The sequence below is a fragment of the Seriola dumerili genome, unplaced genomic scaffold, assembly GCF_002260705.1.
Source record: "Seriola dumerili isolate Sdu_G_001 unplaced genomic scaffold, Sdu_1.0 BDQW01000056.1, whole genome shotgun sequence".
Classification (NCBI taxonomy): Eukaryota; Metazoa; Chordata; class Actinopteri; order Carangiformes; family Carangidae; genus Seriola; species Seriola dumerili.
In genome coordinates, this window is record NW_019174311.1 from 4,829,871 (window position 1) to 4,856,799 (window position 26,929).

Sequence of the window (26,929 nt, forward strand, 5' to 3'; positions counted from 1 at the left end):
ATGTATTATAGAGTTACAACCTCTTTTTTCAAACTGTCCATCCTGAGTCTTATAGAAGCATGAACGCTAAATCAGGTGAAAACACTTTTAATATGTCAAAAAAGAGAAAGTCACCAATGCAACCATGTGCTCAGTTTCCTTGTCACAAAATACCTGCTGTGCCTGTAGTCTAAATGTGGTGGAATCGCATTTACAAGTTTAAAGATAACTCGCTGATAGACAAAGATACAGCGTGAGCAGATGAAGGAATGAAAAGCAGGCAGCTAGAATAATAAAAAAAAAAATACCAGGTATGAGTCAAAAACTGGGTCAGAAAGTATTAGATAATATGACCAAACCTGCTTTTGTTTTATTTGTTTAGCATTTCTCAGTAACTTACTGAATTACTAATTAATTATTAATTAAAAGTTTTTAGTTTAGGGAGGTTTTGTCGAGCTTCAAGCTTTACACTGACATGGGCAAACATTCACATCCCTCCGACCTGCTGACGTGTCACCTCGCGATGTTAAAAACAAACATGCTTAGATCCATGTTAAGACCTTTAAGACTGATCAGATTTAAAGAAAAGAAGAAGAAAAGAAACATCCATCTCCATAGCATGAAATCACTGTCTGTTCTATTGAGCAACATGTAGCCCCCTTCACTGACAATGCTGTTTAAGCTCAGCGTTGTTTGCAGTGAGACAAGCTGGTCAAACAGTAATGAGCTGTCGTGGCTTGTCGGGTCAGTCCTCTGAAAAGGCCTCGCACGGGACCATCTGGCCTCTGCTGTGGAGGCTGACAGCAGCTGAAAGAGCCATGTGAGAATATGACTGATGGATCTCCGCCCATGCAATCTCAATGTGCCAGGAAAACGCCGCTCAAAGTGTGAAAAATGTCCACCGACACAGTCTTTTCCTGGATCAGGTGGCGGGGCAGTGGGAAAATGGGAAGTGGCCTCTTGGCTGCTTGTGCTGTTTTTAGATAGTCATCTGTAAAGGAACCTGCAGGTGGGATTCCCATTAATTTGTGTGCATATACACTCTGTGTGTGTATTATCAAGTCACCACAGCCTGTTTGTATCGGGGAAATGATTTGTTTACAGGATACAGAAGAGTCGGACGTTCTTCAAAGTGCACCGGACAGCTGAATCAGGAAAGGAAGTGTGACACAGCTGAGGAGACAAACAGATTCACATTCACACACCCAACCTGTGTGGCCAAAACCAACAAAGCAGCAGCAGCAGCAGCAGCAGCAGCAGCAGCAGCAGCAGCAGCAGCAGCATCGCTCTCTGCTTTATTAGAACTCCCCGTGCCTGCAGCCCAATATCAATTAAAGTAACGTCACTCTGTAGACCCCAAGATGGCCTGTGGGAGTGCAACAGCATTTTATTAAATCCACTACTCAGCGGCAGTGAAGCTACAGTTAGACTCTGATACTCATCTGTCAAGCTCAAGTACATGAAAACAACAGGAGCCATGTGTTCACGAATGGGAACAAGAGTATTTTCACACCACTGCAACCGCTGATGCTCATGTGTCTCTTGCACGACCCTGATGTAAATCTGTACCATCTGACCGCAGCTGTTAAGAGCCAGCAGGTGACCGACCTCGCAGCTCAAAAGGCAGATGATGTGTCCCTGTCGACAGTCCATGATATTAGTTAGCGTTGCGATGCGTGCCCGAGCCTCCGGCTGCAGGCCGGCTTTGTGTCAGTGCTGGGATATCGGAGCTGGTTGAGCCTGGTTCTGTGCAGCCCAGCTCTGCACGTGCTGCAGTTCAGCTCATGGCGATTTGGTAGGTTAAACTGCAGATGGTGCAAACCACTGTGGGCTACCAGACCAAACTGCTGCGTCCTACTCCAGCCAAGTGTCTGCCTCAGCGGGACACCAGCCAAGCTATTTAGTCTGTCTAGTTGTTGGAGGAGGTTTTTAGGAAGAAGCCACATGAGTGGAACAATTAAGAGCAACATCAGCTCATGACTGTGGTCGCCATTTCTGTAGAGACAAAAAACGCTCTGCTGTCGGGTGAACACACACTTTCTCCCTAATGTCAACTTTTCAGGATCTCTTGATGAGCGTTATTAAAGAATTTACTCAGCCTGTAGAGGTGGAGCTTCGACTGAAATGAAACTGTAGCATTTTTAAGTTCATTGATGATTTTTCTCCAAAATGAGAACTGATACTTGAGCTCAGTTTACTGCTCACTCTTGATCACTTTTGAGGGTAATCTCCCATTGCAGAGCTTTATTTTAATAGTGTTTCAGATTCTGGTACTGATAAACAAGTACTTCTTCTAAAAATGTGTTACAGGCATCATTCTTCCTCTTCATGTCTCTTTCACACGCAGTCCTTTCATCATATACCTCCTCCTTACTTGCTCTATGACAAATTACATTTCTTATATTCACAGCTAATTAACATTGAGATTTGGATCAGAAATCATTATGTTCTCCTCTATACAGATGAAGTGCTCAGGACGATCAAAATTTTCTTCAATTGTCAGATATTACAGCAAAAGATATTAACTCACCTGTTTGTTTGTGCCGTGGCCACAGCAGGTAGAATCACAATGATCTCACATGTTGTTTCTGTTGTTTCTTCACACATCAAGCATTAATGCATTTTAAATGTTGTGTCTGCTCACAATATTTACTCTTAATGAAATGTATGCTTTAAAAACCTAATGAGTAAAGTCATTTAAGTCATGTCAGTGCACTGGGTTAAAAGTAACCTAATTTGGGTTATTTTGGCAAATATTTAGGTCAGAAAGGGACTGACCCAGCACTGGGTTTGACCCAGCATGTTGGGTTATGTTCCCTTACCAAAAATGAGTTAAAATGACTATGCTATTGAATTAAAGCTACAAAAAAGTGGGTTGAAAAAAAACAAATTCATGCCCTAACCCTAACCCCATCATGCTGGATCACTATATCTAACTACTACATGTTAGATTAAACCTGGCCAGCCTGTAACCCAGCAGCCTGAACCCGGCAGTTGGGTTCTTACAATAACCTAGCAGTTTCTAGTGTATGAACAAAGCTGCGTTCAGAGTGGCAGATCCCCGCATCTGAGCCTCCGTGTAAGTCAGAAAAAACGACACACACGACACATTTCTTTTTAATAAAAGTGGTTTTGAACTTTAATTTCCTGGTTGCTTCATACATCATGTTTGTACAGTTTCATTCTCTTCAACAAAAAACTAAAGTTTCTGTCTGACTGTTAGAGTTAAACGTTTCTTCTTGATCGTGTTGCCAGTTTTGTGCTGGAAGCCACTGCAGTTCCAGTGAGAAACACAGAGGAGAGATTGCTTACATTAGTGGTCCCAGTTCACTGTAACGACAGGATTTTATCTACTGGATTAGATCAGCAGCACACAACACTGACAGAGGAGAAAAAACACACATTTAAACATCAAAAAACCTACATATACTTTACACACACACTCATATATACACACACACACACACACGCACGCACGCGCACACGCACGGCCACAGTTGCTCAGCTATTTTGATTGAGAACAACCACACACTAACACCACGAACCAACAGACACCAAAGTAACATTACTTACAGTACAAAAATCAAAAAATATCTCAAAATATACAATTATTATTTACAGCTCAAGTATACTCCCTGTCACTCTCACTATAGATACTCAGTGTGAATTTATCAGAATGTACATCAATATGTACAGATTAAATACATCGTCTTAAATACTATAAATATAACTATGTTTTGGTCACATAAAGACTATTTGCACAATTAAATAAATACACTATTACTCTACTTTTGTTGAGTTAATCTCAGCAACTGAACTGAGTTAAGCTCTAGAAGTTGCTTTGTAGTACGTGATGCAACACAGCCGACACATGGACCAGACAAAAAGACCCTGGAGTTGGAGTCTTTGTTTCCAATAATAAATATGAAATATCAATACTAAATGTCAATACCTTATTAGTAGCAAACAAATTTCAACCAATATGAGAGGATGTTTTTCCACAGAGTATTTCAACAGCTTGGAAGTGTTTTTAGACATAGAGGCCAGACCTGCTGTGCCTGGTGTGGAAATAGGGGATGTATAACTCCTACCTATAGCTCTGAACGCTACCATTGCTAAAGGAAAGTACAAACCGGTGCGCTGTGATGTTGCTCTCTTTGTGTGAGATCCACCACCATCAGTATTAGCTGGAGTCGGTCATCTATGCTGTATATCTCTGTACTGTGCAGATCGGTCTGTAGCTACAGAAGGAGAAACTGGTGGTGCAGTTGAGCTTCCTGTGAAGTGCAGTGCATTTCAGAGCGCAGCTTTTATCCTCCAGCCACCTCTCGGAGGATGCAGGAATCAGACCATAACTAAGGTGATCTACAAGTTTCTGACTCACAGTATTTTGAGCTCATTGACTGGTGAAATTCACTGCTACTAAGACATGAAACTCCATTGTGCTCATGTTCCTGTGCTTCGCTAAATGTGCTTTAACTCCAGGCCAAAAACAAAAAAACAAAAAAACAAAAAACATCTGATATATTATCACAGAAGATCTGTAAGTCTATGCTACATTTTAGCAACTGAAGACATTAATAATGTCTACATGCTCATTTGTAACGTCTTGTTCAAAAGGGAGAGCAGCCACTTTTCCCCTGATTCGGAGGCTAATGTGGCCAGAGCGCTTCCTTTTTCTTCTGTTATGTTTTCACAGTGGTTCATTTCCTTATAGCGCTAATGCTTTTATTATTATGATCATTAATACAAAATATGTGACGACACAATGTTAAAGAACATACAATCTATAAAAGACAGTGGAAAAAATAGACGCTATACGTGCTTTTATGGTCGATCAGTAATGAATTCTATTATCTCACCATCACTTTAGTTTATACCCAGCTATATATCACAGCCACATGTTAGAAGCCACATATTACAGCACATAGTGACGGGGCAGCACTGCATCAGTCAACACTGGTATGAAAACAAGGCCAAGAAATTTAAAATCATAAGAAGCCGGATTAAAATGCAATAAAAGTTGTGTGCAAAGACAAATATTTTCTGTGATAACATAGATAGTTTTTGTGAAACATCATTCGTCTTGTGCCTTTCATTTGCATTTAGCCCTTCTACTCTCTCTCTCTCTCTCTCTCTCCCTCCATGTACATACATATATATATATATATATATACATATACACCGTATGTGACAGCATTCTTATGATTCATGTTTAAACTCCACAAAGCTTTTGTGAGCCGTGTGCTTTACAAACAACTCCAGGGTCATTAATCTAATTAAAGTGCTCAAGTGAATGAGAAGAGACGTTGGTCCAAACTAGACATGAACACATAAACACACGACATTATTAAGGAAACAAAATGACAAACCAATAAGGCAAAACAGACAACAGAGACGCTGTTCAGGCACCAAAACAATGTGACTGACTACGCTTCACACTACATCTGTTCAGTCTCAAGTATTGGTGTTGTCTCAGCAGGGAGGGGCCACACGTCACTGTCTCCTCCGCTGACGAGCAGAGACACCCGGTGGTGAAAATCATGTATTACCACTTATTCCACACAGTTAAATCATGGTACGTTTCCCACATTATATACCCCTAAACATACACCGCCATACGATATTATACATAAAAAATAAAAAGGCTTTAGTTTCCACGCCTTGGTTCACAAAAAGACATCAAAGTGTGGACTGAAGTGCTTATGAAATGATGTCCATAGTGGTCACAATTTGAGGAATGTACAACAATTAACCCTAAACATTATCCTGTCACTCAGGGATGAGGTATGATTCATCCACAGCGCAGCATGGCAGTGAACCTCTTACTCGACGCGCTGAGACAACATCAGAGAGATATCCTTGTGGGACATTGACGGTAAAATGTCTCATCTCCGTATTGGTGAACAAACGGCCGTGCAGGTGCAGCAGACAAAGCGAGGTGTCCACTGTCCTCTTCCTCCTCCACATCAGAAGAGGATCCGTATCTATGGTGCGTTGCCACGGCTTCCCCTGGGTAACATGGCTCTATTTTTAAACAGGCTGGGTCACCGTGAGCTCTCATTCAGGGGCAGACGGCAAACACACTGTGAGCGCTTGTGCGCTCGCACATGCACATCTGCACGTACACAACGACAAAACTCACATTACCCATCCCTTCTCTGTCTGCCTCCCTAGCACAGAGACAGACGAGCGTCAAAAACAAGCCACTCTGCTTATCTGTGCTCGTGCACCGCCACCTCTGCCCTTCTAAGGCCATTGATTAAAATGGAACCGCTTGATTAAAATGATTGATTAAAATGGAAAAGCTTTGTCTAGGCCAGCTGCGACTGGAACAGCACAAGAGACGATGTGTACAGCGTTGTTGGCGACAACTCCGGAGCCTTGTTTTTATCGAGGAGAAGATTGTTTAAAAGAAAAGTGCTGCTCTGTGTTAAGGCTCGGAGATTTTCTAACGATAGCCGGCGTCTGTGCTTCAGTGTTCGTGGAGAAGTGATGAAGAGGCAAAAAGTTTTTCCCTCGATTTGCACTACTGCAGTGTATATACACGATTTACGGTGACATCTCAGACTATTGCACAACACATATGTATAGTATTCTACATCCGTGGGAGCAATGAGGATAGAAGGAGATCCACAGTTTAATGAGGATCCTACTTTTACTGCTTATTATTGCTGATGCATGATAGGCACAAGAAACTTAAAGATATAATGTGCTTGTAACACTGTACACTATCATAATCACTTATTACATACTGTTATGGATGAAGTTGTAATCGAGTTTTGTTACACACTGTAGATGAGCAATGTTCTCATACAGTGATACAGTGATTTTTATTTTTTTTTCTGAGTCTCCTTCCATCCTGTGCCCACAAGTAACAATCCTCAACTGAACAAGAGTAAGATGACGATCTCCTAGAGCTAGGAACATCCAGCTGTCTCAAAAATAACCTTCTCCAGACTCGTAAACACATGGGATTACATTTCAGTACGACATTAATCATTTTGGCATTGCACACACCTTAACTTCAAAGAGCTTATTACAAAAGCAAAGCCTGTATCTAAGCCCACACTGGACCTTCCTAAGCTTCATTCCTTCCTCTCTTGCCCTCTCCGTCCCTCTCTTTCTGCCTCTGTAATACCTTGACAGATGGAAAAGCCGGTTAAATAAGGTGAGACTCACATTCCCATGATCCCTTCACCTCAGCTGGGATTGACAGTCGGTTAACAGCACGGATCCTATGACGGGGAAGACGGGGAAGGACCACGGGCGGGGAGCGATGGAGCAGAGAAGGGGGGATAGAGGGATTCAGCTCTGGGGGTTAAGGTGTGATGAACGCTGCAACAATCGGCAGTGAATTTTCTCTCCCTCTTGACTTCTGTTCCTCCCTTTCTTCCTCTGTCTCCCTCTCTCCAAGCTGGGCCGGGGTTTAATGGACGGGAGGATCTGTGAGCTCAGTGGATCATAGCTCGGACTCGGGCGAGCCGATGTTCTGGTAGCCCGTCTTGGTGCTGGTGCCGTAGTTGGTGTTGGTCATCTCCTGAGTGCCGCCGGGGCCCAGGTAAGCGCGGTGGGCGGGCATCGGGGAGGGAGCCTCGCTGGGGTTCTTGCTGAGGATGAAGCGCTGCTCGTCCTGCTCTTCCAGGTTGGAGATGTCCTTCATCATGCCTTTGCGGTAGGAGACGGACAGCTTGTTGGAGCCGTCTGAGATCAGGTTGAAGTGGCGGACGATGAAGACGATGGGCAAAGGCAGCATGGCCGCAACAATGAGGGCGTAAGCCATGGTCAAAGCCCAGGGAGGGTATTTCTCGAAATGCTCTAAGCCCTAGCAGGGGGAAGGGGGGAGGAGGAGGAGGGAGACAAAGAGGTGTGAAAAAGAGAGACAAGAAGCGAGGAGTCAACACGCTCATAGACGGGAGAAGCTGAACACCGACCTCGGCCTCCACCCAGGCGTTGTATCCCGCGGGACTGACCGCCATCTCGATGACGGTGGCGATGATGAGCACCACCAGGACAGCTGGAGACACGTACCTCCACATGTAGTAATAGAAGGAAAACGGCCTGAAACCAAGCATGTCCTCCAGATCCTGCATGAACCTGTGATGGAAGAATACAAGTCATCATCAGAACGCGTCTCTATAAACTTCTCACATGTTGACGTGTCAAGAGCACGAAACACGGGAATGACGGCTGAGTTCCATTTAGCTGCTTCAGTTCCTGGCTTACTGGGACACTCGAGTAGCACAGAGCCATTGATGGGGTTATCACTAACACCTGTGCTTTTCTTACTAAGTCAATATGTCGGCTGTGAAAAAAGGCCTTTTGTTTGTTGTTCTGTAAAAACAATATCTGGAAGAAAAAAAATGCGAGCAATTCTGTCAACATCTGTATTTACATGGCTTTGAGACAATTGCTCTGTGGCCAGTGTTCTGGTAGCTTTTGGAAGGTTTTAGTTTGTAACTCACAGTGATACACAATAAACATGAACATATTTCTCTGTGTGTAGTTGTAATGAAAGTGCTGACAGGTCACTACCATTTATATAAAAGAGAAATATTTATAAATAACTAATATGAGGTGCAGCTCATAAATAATGAGACTAATGATGGTGCGACTTGCATAAGCCCAGTCTCGTTATTTAATGGCCACGCCTCATATTATTTCATTTGCTAATTATAAGCAGTATAGGTTCATCCTCAGACAGTTCCTGCTTCTAATTGGTTAATATACAGAACAAGTGATCTGTGCTTGTCAGATTGATGCAGCTGGAGTCAAAGACTGTGTGTACACTTTCAAACACATTCTTTGTTTCTGGAGCTTAATCCGACATAACCAGTGCCACAGTGACAATGTAATTTGGTATTTAGACTTCGCGGTTGAGTTTTTCAAGTACAGTTTTTGACACATTTTCAACACCACAAACCAAATAAAAACCAAATGCCTCTGTGCTGACATGAGCAACACCCACTATCCACAAAACTCTGCACGCGGAAATTTAATTAGGCAGACTCTGGGTGAGAAGAAAAATTATTTTGATTTGTGGTGAATGAAGGAGGAAGCGATTATGATGTGATAAGCCACCTGGCTAGTTTTGAAACAGATCACAGAGCTCTCTTTACAAATCAGACATTGCAAATGTCTCCTGGTACAAAACGTGTTGCCCGAAAATCAGTTACATCCAAATATGGATCCACATCCAGCCGTGTTACCTCTTAGTGCCGTAGATCCAGGCTACAGAGATGTTCTCCAGGATCACCACCACAGTGAGAGGCAAACCAGCTGAGTAATCATCAAACATGGTGACAAAGTAGTTCCCTGAACGCTGCACAAACAGCAGGCCCAACAGGAAGGCAATGACACAGCAAACCACTGAGGGAGAGGAGGACGAAACAGTCAGAATCAGAAACACTTCAATTTGATCTGAATAACCAGAATCAAGACTCACCGCACAGGATCTCCTTGCGGATCTTGAAAGCGTCCAGTATGGGTGTGGTGATGCCTGTCATGGTGCCGATCATGCTTCCTAACCCCAAATTGATGAGCATGAAGAAGAACATGACGGACCAGAAGGGACTGGCAGGGAAATGTGTCATGGCCTCCGTGAAGGCGATGAAGGCCAAACCAGTGCCCTGAACCGCCTGAATGATGGAGAGGAGGAAGGGAAGAGAAGAAAAATCATCCCATGTGGAAAATCACCCGCTTAACTTCCATCTCTAGGATCATTAATTCTCGTACATTTAAGGTGGCGAGCTCATACAAACGTACTCTGAGTGTGATAGTGCATTACACTTATATCAACATCACAAAAATAAGAGAAGCATGAACGATGATCTGCAAACTAAACTAAAAACTAAAACACGATGGACAAACCGTGTTTGACTTGGAGTTGTGAGCATATCAACATAAATTGGAACTGAAGAAGTTAATGGACACACAAATGACACGAGGCAAAAATCACATTTTAGCTGGACGGCTCAAAACTGGCAGACCAATGCAGCTGGTGACAAGGGGTTGCAAAAAGACAATTGCTTCGGTTTTAGGGGTGTCAGTCCAAAACATCTGGGAAAGAAGATGCCAACAAGGCAACGTCAAAAAGCACGTGTTGTAGAAATGACCCAGTCGCCCGAATATTAATTTATTAACAAAATATCCATTGAATGTTACAGACAGCAAAGAGGAAAGTGAAACTCAACAAGCTGTTATACGATGGCCAGGTGTGTTAAAATGGTACCACTTTACAATAAGACGACCCTTATAAAGGATTTATAAATGGTTTATAATTAGTTCATTAATTCAGTTGTTAACCCTTTATAAATCTTAAATAAACAATTATAAACAAGTTATAACAGTTTTCATACATTGATGCAGGTTCACTATTTGGCAAGATCAAGTTAATGCTTACTACTCATTAATCCTACTATTTAGTTACTACCATTTATAACTGGTAAAAGGAGCCTTATAGTAACTCATTAATAAATGGTGATGTGTTTTACATTTTACAATAAGACTCCCTTTTATCAGTTATGAATGGTTGTAACTACCTGCAATGCTAAAGTCCTAAAGAAGATACCAACCAGAAAAATATATCCATTATAATATCCACTGTGCAGAACAGTCTGACAGCATGAATTATAATATATATATACTGTATATATATATATAAACTATAATTTATACAAATATGTGATGAAGCAGCAGCTACAAACGCTGGATGATGGAGAAAACAAAGAACGCTCAGTAACTAATGAGATGAGGCTGAACAGTACAGATACATGCTGGCTCACTATTTGGCGCTGGACAGGAAAATGTCAAGTGCGTCGGTCTGAAACTAGCAAAGACACTTGCGTTGCACTTTGTGCCGGGTGTAAGATAGGGCCCTAACTCTCACTGGTGAAACTAACCTAACCATGGGTCAAACTGACGACAGACAAATGGTTGATAATTTGAAAACTAAGCTTCTAATTTTGTTTAATATGTGTGATAATAGGTGTCCAGATATTGAAAATAATAGTCCTGCAGAGAAAACACTATTCTGCCTCTTCTAATGGTGCTCTCCACCTTAAATGTTATTTTTCATATAGTAGGAACGCTTCCCTCGTATTATCACTTCCACATGAACTGCTTCTTGACATCCCGATCGTTGTTCGCATATTTCTGAATACACACGTAAAGAATCACACTCTCACCTCAGCCTTTAAAGTCTCGCCCACTGACCTTGTTGAGTTCGTCCTCCAGCACGCAGGCATCCAGGCCAAGCTGGTCGAAGCTGTCCTCCTTTACCGCCTTAATGACGCCGTACATCTCCGCGTAGTCCTGGGTGGACAGGTGGGAGAAGTTGATGTGAGGAGGGATGAGCTCTTTGCTCAGCACACCAGTGCTCAGGAAGCCCAGGATCTTCTCTGCGTTCCTGCACCCGAAAATGTGAAGATGTGGAGAAAATGGACGTGTTAATGAGCAGAGATTAAAGTGAAAAGGACAGGTGAGGTAGCAGGTAGCGGTGGTTAGAGTCCGACAAACTCACTCGACGACACACTTCTCGTTCATAACATTCGCCTTGAACCCCAGCACGGCAAACACCACTAAAGTGGCCAAGATGGAGGTGACAAAGTTGATGATGGAGACCAGCGCTGCATCGAAGTGGCAGTTGTTGTCTCGCTTGTTGTAGCTGGAGAAAGCGATGACTCCTCCAAAGCCCAAACCGAGGGCAAAGAAGACCTGCGTGGCTGCCTCTCTCCACACCTGCGGCTCCAACATCTTTTCCAGCTGGACACAACAATGAAAAAAATCATTAGATCATATGAGAGCCGTCATTTATCCTTGTTAAACACTTGACTGAAGCAATTGTATATAACCCTGAAAGATACATTCAACCTGAAGCTGACAGCATTCTTCTTTCACATTTTGAAGATGTTTTGTTCTTCTCCCTGTAATTCACCATGTCTGGCATCTTTGGAACATTTGAGATTGGGAACAGAATTCAAATGAAGCTCTGCAGATCTGAGCAATGATTGGTCATGCACCATGTATTTGTAATAACAGAACTGTCATGGTTTGCCCTAGAGGACAATTTATTTTTGGACTTTTTAAATTAGCTTGGACTCTTGTTTGGTCATTGTCATTTCCTGTTTTATTTTGAAGTAGATTTCCTTGTGTGTCTCTTGTTGTTTTTACTTTCTGTCTTTGTCCTGTTTCTCTGCCCCGCCCTAATGTGTTTCACCTGTGTTCTATTGCCCTCACCTCCCTTTTCTATTTAAGTCTCTGTCTTCCCCTTTGTCTTTGTCACTTTGTCTGTTTTATTCCTGTTGAGTTTCCCCAGTGTCTCCTGCTGCTGTTCACTTCTCCTGGTTTTTCCTTGTGCTTCTTTTCTTGTTCCTGAGTTTCTGACTACAGTCAGCGGATTTTTCAGATTTTTGTTTCCTTACCAGCGCTTCAGTTCACATCATCTACCTGTAAGTCTGTTTTGTTATTAAATACCTCCTTTGCACCAACCTGCCCTCATGTTTGTCTGCATTTGGTCCAGAAACCCTGAACCCGTGACAAGAACCACATATGTGGGAACTGAACATTGATTAAAGAATTATTCAGTTAAAAGTGTAACTTCTTTAAGCTAGCTTTTTAGATTTCATAATTCATAATGCAGTCGTAACCGACAAATCCAGTTTACCCCTGTTGCAATATACAGTATACTGCATTATCAGACCAGTGATGACGACCTGATGATGAGTTTTGTAAAAGCAATGAATCCATGGATGTGTCTCTTCTTTCCGTTGTTTTCTACCTTCTTCTATCTGTCAGCCGATCGTCCAACCACATAAAGAGCAAATAAAACTGCGCAGTAATTCACAGTTAGTAATGATGCTATTCAGTTTCCTTTTTTTTATATGCAATCACAGACATTCACCACTAGAGGGAGATATCAACCCAAAACCTAACATAATGTGGATATTAATCACATTTTCTAGGAGTGGATCTGAATGGCCTTGGTGGTAAAGTAGCTGAAACCATCAGCCACTCATGGCTGAACAGCTTGCATAGACAAAGTGTCATTTAAATTACATATGTGTCTGGCTAACAGTCTGTGAATGAATGATCGGGACTGAAACAGCAGCAAGCTTGAGACTACTTTTTCCCCTCTAACACACCACTATTACATTTTGGAGAACCACAGCCAACCATCACCTGTTTTCTTTATTCTGTAAATTTCCGCCAGTTGCTGAAATAGCCCTCTGTTAGCTTTGCCTCTTTTGTTGGTCAAAAGCACCAACGTTTTTTCGCCTCACCTTAGGGGTGAACATGTGAGCGATGCCATCCACCGCTCCCTTCATCATCAAACCTCGTACCAGGAAGCAGAAAAGCACCACATACGGGAAGAGAGAGCTGAAGTACATCACCTAAGAGAGAGAGAGAGAGAGAGAGATAGAGAGAGAGAAAGTCAAGTACATCACACAGCGTTGCCATGGACACGCTTTTCTGAGGCCTCACACATGGAGGAGGAACTGCAACAATACATACACACAGACACACACACACACACAATAAATAAATCCCAAACCTGCTTTGTGTTTGCTTGGCACCGAATCTGTGAAGTCTTACCAAATGTGAAGAAGACTCCTTGAGGTTTGGGGAGATGAGTCAAAAATCCTTCATACAGCATTTCGGGGAACCACTGCAGCATGGACTATGATAATTGGATTACTAAATCTAGTGTTTAAAAAACCGTGTCAGACCTTGGCGATCTGCTCTCTGCTGTGTATTTTCCTATTGAAACTGTGGGCTGGATGTTTGCGCTGTGGTTTTCTGACTCACTCTCTGGATCAAGATTACAGGATGTTGTTACATTTGTTGCCAAACGGAGCATTTTCCATCTGCATCCTGAACAAGTCTTTGCTTGGTTCAGTTTAAGCTTATTAATGTTGCATGTCTCTCTCTTCCATAATATAGATGAGATCCAAAAATAGTCAAGTGCTGATGACAGGCTTTAGCATACTGCCTTTGACTGAAAAGCATTAGCAAAGTGAATAAAATACTCACTGATAAGGATGAATCAGTGATTAAAAATATCATTTCAAATCTTTTGATGAAATGATTTATTGTGCACGTCTTTATACAGAATTTAGAGTTAAAGGCACAGAGTTAATCTCTATAGTTTGCAGGCTCAGCCCCTGCTGCAAAGCCATGGAGACCCCGTACCTTCCCAGAGGACTGGATGCCCTTGATGACGGCCATGCAGACCAGGATCCAAGCAACCAGCAGGGACAGGGTCATCTTCCAGTTCAGGCCGCCGGTGTCGTCGATGCTGCTGGTTATGTTGAGAGTCTGCCGGTACCAGAAATAAGTGGTGGCTGAGCTCTTCTCACACTCAGGCACCACGACTACAACAGCAACGAGGAAAGGGAGGGAAACGACATAAACAATTCTGCGACAGTGAAGTCTGCACATATATCAAATAAATGGACACCCAACTTGGTGACAGGTTTTACAGGAAACTTAAAATGTTTCTTTTATCTGTCAGATATACATTTGTAAATACGCAGTGGTGGAAAGTAATCAGAACAAGTAAAAGTAGCAATAAACATGCTCCATAAAGTAAAAGTTTGACCAAATTTGACCAAAATGAAAGTACAAAAACATGACCTGCAACAAGTGCTTTAATGTATCAAAAGAGGCTCCTTTTAGAGGGTTATATTCAATAAATTATTATCATCATTATTATTATTATCATTATTATTATATGTAAGAAATATTTTATATTTGAAGCGGGTCGAGTTGAATAATATCGTAATAAATCATTTTGACGTAATATTGAGTCAGAAATACCTCACTGTCTTGGAATAAGAGAAAAAAATCTCAAAATGCAGTGAGATTATTTCAAGCAGTTTCCAAAACAGATCAATTAAGATCTTTTCAAGTTTTTTGTAAAATGAATGTAATTTCTCTTGATTCAATGCAACAAAATATTTCAAAATAGTGACTCTTGAAATGAATGTTTACTGAAATAATTTCACTGTATTTCAAGATCAGTAATTGACAAAAATGACTTACATGTGGACATGTGAACTGAAAACATCAATCAAAGAATTGATAAATTTATTAGCACAAAATTATATTATTATATTCCAATTAATATTTGTTGGTTCCTGCCAGGTTCCAAACAGGCACTATGAAGTTGTCACTGTTTTCTGACACTTTGTAGACAAAACATTAATAATTAAAATAAGTTGCAGCCCTGATATGGATTATTTTCCAGTGTATGTTTTGAATATGAAGTCATAATCTGCAAAGTAAATGGTAACTATAGCTGTCAGATAATTGTAATAGAGTGTAAAGGACAATAATGTAAAGTAGAATAAAATGGAAATACTCCAGCAACATCATAATTGGTACATTACTTGTGTAAATGTATCCTGTTACTGTATTTTCCACCTCCGCACATAGCTAAACTAAATCCTACTGGACGCTCCACAGCATCCCCACTGCTTTCATAATCATAAGCAGAGCCGACATCCTGCCCTCAAATGCTAATGAAAGCTGATGCCCTTTACTCTGCCAGAGCCTGTGTGCTCCTCCAGCCATTCGCGGTACTGACACCGTTGGCCGGGTCATAATATCTGACAGGCCTCGCCAACACGGTTGCTCTGTAGGATGAGGTGCAGGGGAAATCCCGGCTATGGAGACAGCAAAACCACTTGTCTGTTAGCCTGCAGGGACGCCGCATCTTGACTGCACAGCCACAGCGAAGGAAGCTGCTACAGTGCAAAGACACGTTCTGCAGCTTTAAGCACCGCCCTGCATAGTGTTGGGCTGCCTGTGTGTCTGCATCTGCTGAGATACTTTGCTGAGTATGGAACTATGCAGGGGTCTCTGCAGTATTCATTTTTTTCCTCTACTTGATGTCAAGGGCTTTACAATAAAAAGCTATTTTGTACAGTCTTTTGCTGCACATCTCTCTATTATCCTTTCAGCTGCGTATTGCACAGTGTCTTGTGTTTTGTCGACTCACTGGCTTGGGTTCCATTTCTCTGGATGGGGCACTCAGCCCAAGGCAGTGGATACTGGAAAGACTGGAAGAAATAGAAGATGCTCCAGCCGATAATCACGTTATAATAGAGGCCCACAAAACCGCAAACCTGAGGGGAAATGAGAGAAGACAACAACATGTGTCACTCCTAAAAACAATGACCAATGTACAAAAGGCACAGGGGAGGAACGGCATGCGGTTTACTGAGGTGAACGCCTCTTCTTAAGTCAGGGCACAGACGCTGAGCACACAGCTAAAGTCGGAGAGCGTATGAATTATTGAGCTGTTTGCTCTCAGCGGCTAAGGCTGGGGTCCTCTTTGAGAAGTTATTTATAGCTGCTGATTCTCCCTCTGCCACATCTGAGCTGCCACACGCCTCACTGCCCCAGGTCAGGCCTCTCCCTCCCCTCTTTTACACTAGATTGATGAAATCACTACGAGAATGACTGACAGCGCCCGGTAGATCACTGACTGACCGACTCAGCCTCTCACTGAATATAATTTTAGGCTGATGACCCTGATGGGATGAGGACATGATGGGTCAGTTCTCCTGCTGATGATGGGGACAGATTATGGCAGTGATCAGCACTGGTCTTTGCATGCCACTTGCTGTAGAGCATCAGGAGGAAGTAATATGAGCAGGCAGAGGACGGAGGTCTGCAGCACGGTTGTTGTCTCTGCACATAACATGTCTAACACTGAGCTGAGATGTGCAAGTTACAGAAGTTACCATCACAAATCCAACAACAATCCCATACCATGGAGTCCTTGGTGTAATATATGTAATATAATGATCAATCAACTGTTTATTAATGTTTACCAGGTCAGCAAAAACCTATTAAGAAGGAATAAAAACATAAAAGCCCATTGGTTCGTGTGTGAGTTTGACTTTACATGTGACAATCTGGCTTTAATTATAACATCTTATTATTACCTGTATGTCATTAATAAAGGATTTTCTATGGCTGGCAATAAAATATCTCAACAACCATGGATGGATTGCCGAAGACATTCATGGTGCCCGGAGGATGAATCCTAATGACTTTGGTGAACCTCTGACTTCTCCTCTGGCGCCACCATGGCATTAGGGGTTTTTGTGAAATGTCTGTTATTGGACGACCGCCAGCAAATACATTTATGTTCCCCAGAGAACTCATTTAACAATCCTTTAACTTTAATTTACCATCTGTTCAAAATTTCAACTTATCAAATACTATGATTTATGACCAAATACAAAAACTAAACACACACTTTGTTTTTACAGCTAATTATCAAATGTTAGCATGCTAACACAGTACTCTACCTACATTATATCAGCCACACAGAGCTGCTAGCATGGCTGTAAATTAAGAGCTGCATCCATTAATCAAGACTTTACTGACAACCTGTACATTAATATATAATTAAGCCATATTGTAAAGTATTTCCACGAACTGGAGGTCGTGATAATGAATCAATGTCGACACTTGCCATCAGGCTGGAAACCCCGATGCCTCCCAGCTGTGGGTAGACGTAGTTCCACACCCCGATGCTGCCGCGCCTGATCCTCTGACCCACCGCCAGCTCCAGGAAGAACAATGGGATGCCAATGAGCAGGAGGAGAATGAAGTAGGGCACCAGGTATGCACCTGAGACAAAGGAGGGTGAAAGGGAAGAAGAGTTACTGCAGAATGTACAGCTACTTTACTTATTTTAATGTTTGAAATCCATGTATAGTGAAGGATAAAATCTTATAACATAAGAAGGGACATTATTAAATTTTCCCTGTTAGGTTCTATTTTTTTTTCCCTACTCTCTTTATCCTCCAGCACTCTTCCTCTTCCCCCTCTTACATTGTCTCTTTCTTTCTCCGTCTTCCTCTTCAACTTCCATTCAACAATTTTGTCAGATCTTTTTTTTTTTTTTTTTTTTTTTTTTTTTTTTTGGAGAAGGGACAATGGAGAGAGAGAGAGAGCACATTCAGTCCTGCTTACGTCAAGACATGAAAGGGCACCATGGTGACAAAACCATTCAAAGCCAGAGAGGATGGGCCCGCAATGATGGACAGCTGGGACGAGCAGACTAAAAACAAATGACTGTGACGTTTGACTCGATCAAAAACACCGATAACGTTGTGAGTGGCTATTAGAGCTAGCAGCAGACAAAGGGAACAAAGACAGGAACACAGTGTCATGTTACACAGTGGTATTATTATCTGGATCGTTAGAAGTGACTACTGTGCTGCTGCCTACTTTTACAGATCTCTGGTGTCTATTCTGAGCAAACACACTGAGCAAAGGAAAACCAAATGTATTAGTGGGAAACTGTTACTTCGCTGTATTGTTTTCTCTTTCCAAATATTGTATACGAGCCATCCTGGTGGAGAATCTTTATATCAATCTATCAGTCAATCAAACTTTATTTGTATAGCACTTTTCACACAGGTTAGTGCAGTTCAAAGTGCTTCACAGAGGACGGATGAGCTGAAAAGAAAAGGACAAATGCAGTAATCCATAAAATAGAGTTGAAAAGCTATAATAACATCAGCAAACAAGAAAAACACAAGAAAATTAATAATAAAAGAACAGATAAACTAGAATTAAATATAATTAATTACAATTTAGAAGATAATTACCATGAAATAAGTGATTTTGCCCCACTGGCAAATAGGTTGATAGGTTTCGAAGGTTAAAAACATTCTTGATTGAAGTATATACAGTATATATGGCATGACCATGGCGATATCACTCCAGAACACATTACATTTCAGGGTCTCATCTCAGAGTCAAGGATATGGATCTTCAGGACCGGCATAATGAGATCTATGATAACTCCGCACATTAACTTTAGCCTGTTTAAGATTTTCTTTTTCACAAATATATTTTTGGTAAGTCTTCTGTACAGAGTGGGGGGGGGGGGGGGGGTGATGATTCTGAAACCGAGACCAAAACTGCAATACAAATGTCCATGACCTCTGCATGTTGTTCTATCCAACACTTGGTCATCATAAATTCATGGAAAAACAATTATGCCACTAGTGGTTTACTTGGGGCTTTTGTTTGGTCTGGACTGTTGTAGCATGCAGTGAAGACAAATGTTAACAGACTGAAAGCGGGTTCCACCAGGAGACACAAACAAGATAATACAAATTAATTAAGTTCAATTATTTATCTGTAAGACAAAATAATTTAGAGTAATTGTTTGTGAGTGCCACTGCTTAACAGAGGGAGGCTTGGGAACATGTTGTTTTGTGTTCGAAAGAACTATATTATTATCACATACATACATCCTCGATATATGATATACGTTTAGAATATATATGAAATATCCACAGTAAAATGTGTATATGTACATACATTAAAACATATTTATATGATTCATTTTTATATGGTATGACATGTTGTGACAATATATGTTAATGATATATATTTAATTTTTATGTGCAAGTTTTTTAACACAACACATATAAAAAATCTTTATACATTTAAATATTGTCTTATGAATTTCTCATTAATTTTAAACATGTCTATCTTCCCATTCTGGGAAAGTGGTCTCAGATTTTTGGACCCTACTGTTTATAATATCAACATATATTGACAGGCTTTGGGCTGGATATAAATTTATGTAACATGTCTACATTATACAGTACATAAACATACATATTATTATGTGCTAGACATATATGTCAATATATGAAATTGTTTTGGGATGAATTATTGTTAGTTTTCTTTGAGACTTGCCTGTAAAATAAAAAGGAATGAAACTAACATTTGCTTGTCTCGAAACAATGAGGGAGAGAGAGAGAGAGCGAGAGAGAAAGAGAGAGAGAGAGACAAAGATGGACAAGAGACAAGCCCAGACAAGACAATACAACACCCACCACTGAGTCAGTGCCTGATACACACTCACTACTGCACACAAGTACATGTACACACTCTGATTAAAAAACATTTTAGCTTTGTTATATCATGCATTTCAAATACCCTCTTTACACACACCTCCCACACAAGGTAGAACCAACAATATCTGAAAGCCCTACAAAATCAGTATTTACTCTTCCACTTCCTCCATCTCAGTCATCACTGCCCTCTCATCTCGTTTCAATGCCAGCAAATCACAATACCGAAGAGATAAGGCTGAGAAACCTGCAAGAGATGCAAATAAAGGCCAAACTGTAGGATCTCTCTGGATTATACCAGACCTCTCAGCGGTGCCACGTCTTGCTGAGGAGAAATTTCCTCATCTTGTAGCTGCTGACGGCACAAGTTCACTAAGAGATGTAGAAGAGACTGCCCCTCTGACTTGCACGATTAGTCGGCTAATTGGCTGACAGGTCTCAATTTATCAAAGAGGAGAAGGCTGCAGTCAACAGGCGAACGGAGGAAGACTTTTAAATAGAAAGAGAAAATTCAAGCTCAGAGATATCAAAAATGACATGTAAAAATTTATTTTCAGTGCAATTAACTGTTTTCTCTTCTAAGGAAGATAGATCTAAACACTTTAGTGGTTAATTCAGTTTTGATTACAACTGATTACAAACATTGATTTGGATTACCAGAATTTTGTAAAATAATAACATGATATGATCACATTACCATATGATTCCACCAGCAGTCAATAATATCTAATTATTGCCTCAAGTTAGTTATGAGAAGATTGAAACCACTCTGTCTGTGTGATGAATGTAAAGCTGGAGCCAGCAGTTGGCTAGCTCAGCTTAGTATTTACCAAGCAGCAGCCTCCAAGGCTGAAAACTGAAGCCAACACAGAAGTACCAAAAACTGCAGTTCTGAGTCAATCTCCATAGACTCCCATGTTAAAATGCCTGGTACAAATGTCAGTTTTGGTCTCTACGGCTAATTTCCTCCTTCGTGACAACTGTAAGGGGGGTGAATTTTTATATAACTCACTCGTTTAAGTTATATGAAGGCTTAAAGTTCTGTATAATTGAGGGGCGCTTTGAGTGACAGGCGGGTGAGCGTATCCTTGCCACAAGCCGACATGCACCGAAGACTCAACACATGCTCTACACATGCCCCACCTCTTTGCCCATTTCTGGATTAGCCGGGAGTTTGGCGGAGTCAGACACTGCCAAGATGGTGACGGCAGAGCAGCTCACTCTGAGCTTCAAAACCGCTCTTCAGAAACCTGTGGGTGACGTCATGGAGGATACATCCATCTTTATTTACCGTCTATGGTATTTACTCGATGGGAATAAACCTAACAGCAAACAGATTTTCTCTGTCTCACTACACTACACTCTGACTGTCTAAAAAGCAGATGGTAAATGGATCAAAGTAATGATACATCTGTTGAGGTGTGGCAGTTTGTCAAAGCAAAATTTTAGGTGCTTGAAAGTCTCACCTCACTGGTTGGTCCTTGAGTGAAATGTTTAGGCTGCACGCTGGGAAGAGTAACTGGGTTAATGTTGTATCTGTGTTTTAAAACAGTACTTACTGACTTCATCTGGTGCTGAGGATATAAGAGCTGAATTAGCTGAAATTCCTAATGTATTTATTTCTGTAATGTGATGCAAATGAAGGTTTTATGAGATAAGGCAATACAGCATTAAACTTCACAGCAGTCACCCTGACCACTGGTTATTCTCAGTCAAATCATGTCTCAGTAAATCGTTGCCAGGGACAGTTTTGTATCCTGGACAAAAAAAAGGAACCAATCCCTCAAACACAAGAACAAAATCAAAAACGTTACATACCATTAAGTTAACTACTCCCATCTGGCCACTTGTTTTACTGGGGACTTTACAGGACTAATAAAAAGAATTCACATTAACAGCCTTGACTCAGCACAACATTTCTCGTTGTTAACAATTACTCAGCACCCCGAAGGTACACATGTTCACCCTGGGTGGCCTAATTAGGAACTGACTTCCATACCCGAGAAGTGTTACTACGCTTTGCACATTGGTTTACACAAAGCTTTCAGGTTTCTGTGGTTCAGACAGACAGTCAACTGCTAAAATGCAACAAAATCATGAACAGACATCCATTCACCTACCTCCACCGTTCTTCTGGCAAAGGTAGGGAAACCTCCAGACGTTACCCAGACCCACAGAGAAGCCCACCTGGGCCAGAATGTACTCAAGCTTGTTGTTCCAAGCCGGTCGGCCATCCTCAGCGTCTGGGTCGGGAGAGGGCAGCAGGGCCTTTCCTGGAGCAGTCGAGGCAGGACTCAGGCCCATACTCATCTGACTGCTCTTATAGTCCATGGGGTGCTCCAGAGACAGCAGGTCAGCCACAGACTCAGTGACAGGCTCATTGCTGTGCTCCCGCTGGGTCACCTTGGTGTTCTTTGGCATGGCTGCGACACAGGGGCTCCTTCAGAGGGGTGACGGCGGTGGCAACAAGAAGGGGAGAGCGTGAGATGAGGAGATGGAAGAAGCTGGGAAGGTGCCAGGGAAAGAAAGTTGTGCTTTTTTTTCTTAAATCTGTGAAGAGACATAGTTAGAGTCAGACAGGAAATTTAAGTGCATTTTCTACTTAGATGTTATTGTAACAAGACTTTGAATATAAAGACCAAAGTTTTCCTGTAATTGTCTCTCCCTCATCATCTGCATTTGGCAACCTTTTCCCTATGGAAACTAACAACACTGAAAACCTTGACTAACTGAATGTCAGAACATTCAAGCAGGTAGCTCACTATGATAAAAAAAAAAAAAAAAACTAGTTGAAGAACTTTCAGAAAGTTAAAGGGCAGTTGCCATTCCAGCTTTAGCAGTGTAGGCAGGTCACAGTAAATTAGAGCTGCAAATGGTCAATCCATTAATGGACTAGTCCATGGTCAGAGTGCTAATCGTTAGACACTGAATCAGTTTTCAAGCAAAAAAAGTGTTTTTCTGCTCTTTTCTGATTTATATTACTGTAAACTGAATATCTTTGTGTTTTAAACTGTTGGTCAGAGACATCTGAAGCAGCCATTAGTTGCAGCTCTGCAGTAAATCCATCAGCATGCTACTTATTTTGAGCCATAAACTGGCTCTATGTCTGGGAAGAGAGTCAAAAACAAATAATAAACGGCGAAGGTGATGTTGTTTAATGGCGTGTGGAGTATAAAAAATAGTTCTGATGATCGATTAATCATTTCTAGTAAAAGATTCTCAGGTTCCAGCTCTTCAGATGTGAATATTTGCTGGTATTATAACTCGTATATGATGACAATCAAAGTATGTTTAGGTTTTGCAAAGTTAGTTTGACAGAACAAGATTTTGCGTTTTGGGAAACTGTGATGGGCATTTTTTTTTTCTCCTGGTTATTGACAAAATAATCAAATCAATCAATCAATAAAATAACTGTAACCTGCAGCCCTACATAGCATCACAGGAAAACCGTTCAAGAGGCAGACTTGTGACAAGAAACTTTAACCGTTTTGCTTCCTAATCATGTCCGCTGCTTTTCCTGTTGGCCACTTAGTACATACTGTAGCACATAGTATTTTTCAAATGGTGGAAAAACTGCAGCACTTTAGAGCCATGAGTGAGGTATTTCACTAATCTACTTCATTATGGTGAAACGAGACACACAGATTGAATTACAATCCATTTCACAGCAGAGCCCATTATACTAAAGTTGAGTCATGTGAATAGAATGAACAGCAGTGGGCCGTCTGTCCGTGTGACTACTGGTCTCAGGAGAACACAGTGCAATAAAACTGAAGCCTCTAAGCACAGATTTCACCAGTTATTAGTGTCTGTATTGACATTGAAACAGTCCAGTTCTCCTATGCTCCAGAATGAACTGGCTGTCGTCCCTCACAGAGGAAACCTGTCTGGAAACTTAGTCTCTCCAAGTTCTCTGGCATGTGTTAGCTTATCAGAGGCCCTTTGCAAAAACCCACTAATAATCCTGCAATCCTGCGTGTACTGCCTCCCTCCACAGAAACTGGCATAGATCACAATGCAGCACGAGAGCTCCTGCATCAGAAACTCCAGAGGCTCTGAGACTCCTGTATAAATCAGGATTTTACAGGTAGCTGCTGCTATTTGTTTCAGCAGGAGCAAACCACAGGCTAACAGGCTAAAAGATACACAACAATTAAAACAGTACTCCATCGATTTAGTGTTGCATCAAGCATCAGAATGCCTGAAGAACCAGGTGTCTTTTATTCCCCTTTAATATCGCATATGGAATTTGTTGAGTGAAGTAGAACCATAAACGAGCAGACTTTTATGATGTTAGCAGAGAGAGCATTTATTCAGGCCCAGTTGCCCATCTCTTCTATAAAGCACACTGGAGACCTGGTCGTTTTAAATTAAAATGGAAATTTGTCACTTCAAGCATGAAACGCTCAAAATGTCAAGATGCTTGTGTAGGCTGGTGTTTGCAATTACATCAAAACATTGTGAGACGGTTGGCATTTACCATGTATGAACTAATTACCTTAAGGTCAGCTTAACAATGAATGCGCTGCACGGGATGAACGAGATCTGAGTTTTCAGATTGTGTGCAACTCAAGGACAGAGAATAGAAAGCAGAGGTGTTTGATCTGCAGACAAGGCCTCTGATCTGAAAACAGATCTGAAGACAGATGCGGCCGACTGAAGTCAGAGCTGGGCTTTTATTCACAGTGACTTCTCGGGAACGGTTGCCAGCCGGCCGGACTATAAAGCCCACCCAGAAGCCGCACCGGCAGCACGCACATCACATTCCTTAACAGTGGCGACGAGGCCCCTGCAGTCACGACACGCAGCAGCGCTGAGACTGCGAGCTTCAACACAGATCCCAGAACAGCAGTGACCTTTTCCACAGCAGTCTACAACTACACAACACTGAGTCATTACTGAGCACTCTCTGAATGAGGTGTGAGGCAAACAAAAATGAGTTTTTTGGTCAAGTTGCTGAGTTGTTGTTTTGTTTTTTTTTTAAGCTGTGTAAAGTTGGAGCTTTGACTGTACACGATGTTTTACCCTACTTTCCAAATGAACACAAATGTAGGAATAGTTAGTACCAAACTGCCCCCATTACTACTCATGGGTTAAGATGATGGTGGCCTGTTAGACTCACATGGCTGATAGATCTTCACTCTGGCACTCTTAATCATGAGCAGTGGAGGTTTTCAATGTTGATGCAGAAACACACCAGCAACTTCCAGAGTCTCACAGTATGTGCTGTCTCTGGAAGGTGCCATCTTCCAGAGACAGCAGGAATTCACATACAGTACAAGAAACTGTTACAGAATATGACTGAGTAATCAGTCTCTGTCTGAGGGAAACATTGCAAGCGGACACAAGTTATGATACTCTGAAGAAGTGTTGAAGAAAGTATTGTCGTAAAGGAAAAGCTGCTGCACACAGTGAGGTGTGCAAGTGCTGTGGTAACTGACCCCTGTGACAAACACGTGTGTAAACCTTCAGGGAGACAGATGTGTGTTCCTGTAGCTATTTATATATTCCCAAGTCTCCACAGACAGTTTGGTGTTGATGATGTACCAGCACAGGTTCTCTGTCTCTGCTACAAAGAAATGCTCCACTTTTATCTAGTCTGGTTGCTAAGCAATGGCTCTCTTCCTGCAAAATTGAAATCCCATCCCTGCAGCATCAGTGGTCGCCTGCCTCTCCTCTGCCGTCTCAAACGGACATTCATGATACTCCCTGAAGGACAGCTGCAAATAACATGGAGCTGCTGTGACAGGACTGCGGGGGCGGCTGGGTGGGTGGGTGGGTAGATTGTGGCAAAGCTGGAGGTTATAGCCTGTTGTGGGATGTATTGCAGCATCAATCAGGCAGCCATCACAGGCAGAGTAAAATGCAGCTTTTACATCTTAGCCTTTTCTGGAGAGTAGCAAGATGCCATTGTAAAGTATGAGGTCTGGACAGAGGCCACTCAGCTCCCTGCTCACTGGGATTTGATCCTGAACGACACAGATGATTATGACAGTTACACACCAGCACCTGCATGGCCGTGTTCAGACATCCTTCAGACACGTTACACACAGGCCCACGCTCTGTATTCAGCTCCAGGACTGGATATAACCTCTGATGCCTTGTCAAGGTCAAATGAATCACCTGGTAATAGCGATGCTGAGACGCAAACAGCAGCAGCACGAGTCAGCAGGTGATTAGGGTTTCTCATATCCGAGCCAAATTTGGACACACGTCGACAAAGACGGAGGATTAATGAGCGACGCTCACCTTCAATGTCGCGGCGAAATCACCATTTGTCAGGTGATGGGGTGAAAGCTGACGCTGGTTTCTATCAAGTGATTTCAAGAGGGAAGGGGGGAGAGGGGTGTTGGGGGGGGCGGGGGTGCCGCTGGTTATCCGAGCTATTCCCAACTATTATTCGTCACAGACAAGCTAACATGTATTTAAATTGACCATACCGTGAAAATTGCAAGAGTGTCATTCTTACCTGGTGTAGTGCGCAGAGCCGCTTGTAACGTCCAAGTCAGCGTGACGGTGTGAATCCAAAGTGAGCGCACGGTATCTTCATTCAAGGCACCGTGTCCGTGTGCAGCATCTCTGAGAGAGATGCGAAATCACAAAGCCTCCAGTCGCACAGGGCGCATGGTGCGTAAAGTCTGACGCAGGAGCTCAGCGCCTGCCTCAAGTTTGGCCACAGTAATAACGTTAACGCCGACCGATTGTCTCACCTCAGCGCTTTAACGACGGTCTGCATCCGTAGGAGAGCCCCGCTCACACTTCTAGTTTCCACGTGGTTGTGGCTGTGTTGTGGGATAAATCAGCCACCCCCCCACCTCCCCATAGGATGAAGAAATTACTATGGCAAGTCACGACGAAGTCTGACGCAGGTTTGACTCACCCGCTCGTGCGCACGTCAGCAGCTGCCCCAGAAAGAACATCTGCAGTGTTCCCGGGACGATGATAAAAGCATCACACAGGTAGCTTTCATTCAGGTTCATCAAACGAATTGATTGGATACGCTGCTTGTGGAAATGGTGTTTGAAATAGTCTAAATGCTTTCCCAGCAGCCCTAA

At 42.1% G+C, this 26,929-nt stretch overlaps 1 protein-coding gene across 1 annotated transcript; it reads right to left on the reverse strand.

The window, feature by feature from the left end:
• Positions 1-3,095: 3,095 nt before the first annotated feature.
• Positions 3,096-26,579, reverse strand: slc6a17 (solute carrier family 6 member 17). The gene is made up of 12 exons (XM_022741491.1): positions 26,344-26,579; positions 21,995-22,424; positions 17,468-17,625; positions 15,980-16,106; positions 14,170-14,351; positions 13,260-13,370; positions 11,501-11,742; positions 11,194-11,386; positions 9,425-9,617; positions 9,189-9,348; positions 7,914-8,076; positions 3,096-7,804 (listed from the first exon to the last, which is right to left on the reverse strand). The coding sequence occupies exons 2-12, from the start codon at positions 22,293-22,295 to the stop codon at positions 7,442-7,444; spliced, it is 2,193 nt and encodes a 730-aa protein (XP_022597212.1). The 5' UTR covers positions 22,296-22,424; positions 26,344-26,579; the 3' UTR covers positions 3,096-7,441.
• Between the last annotated feature and the right edge of the window lie 350 nt (positions 26,580-26,929).

Excerpts from the sequence above, each read along its gene's own strand:
- slc6a17 (XM_022741491.1), bottom strand. The coding sequence starts at position 22,295 with ATGCCAAAGAACACCAAGGTGACCCAGCGGGAGCACAGCAATGAGCCT. Across the intron at positions 11,743-13,259 it reads CTCACATGTTCACCCCTAAG|CTGGAAAAGATGTTGGAGCC; the intron begins GTGAGGCGAAAA and ends TGTTGTGTCCAG. Across the intron at positions 9,349-9,424 it reads CCGCAAGGAGATCCTGTGCG|TGGTTTGCTGTGTCATTGCC; the intron begins GTGAGTCTTGAT and ends CCTCTCCCTCAG.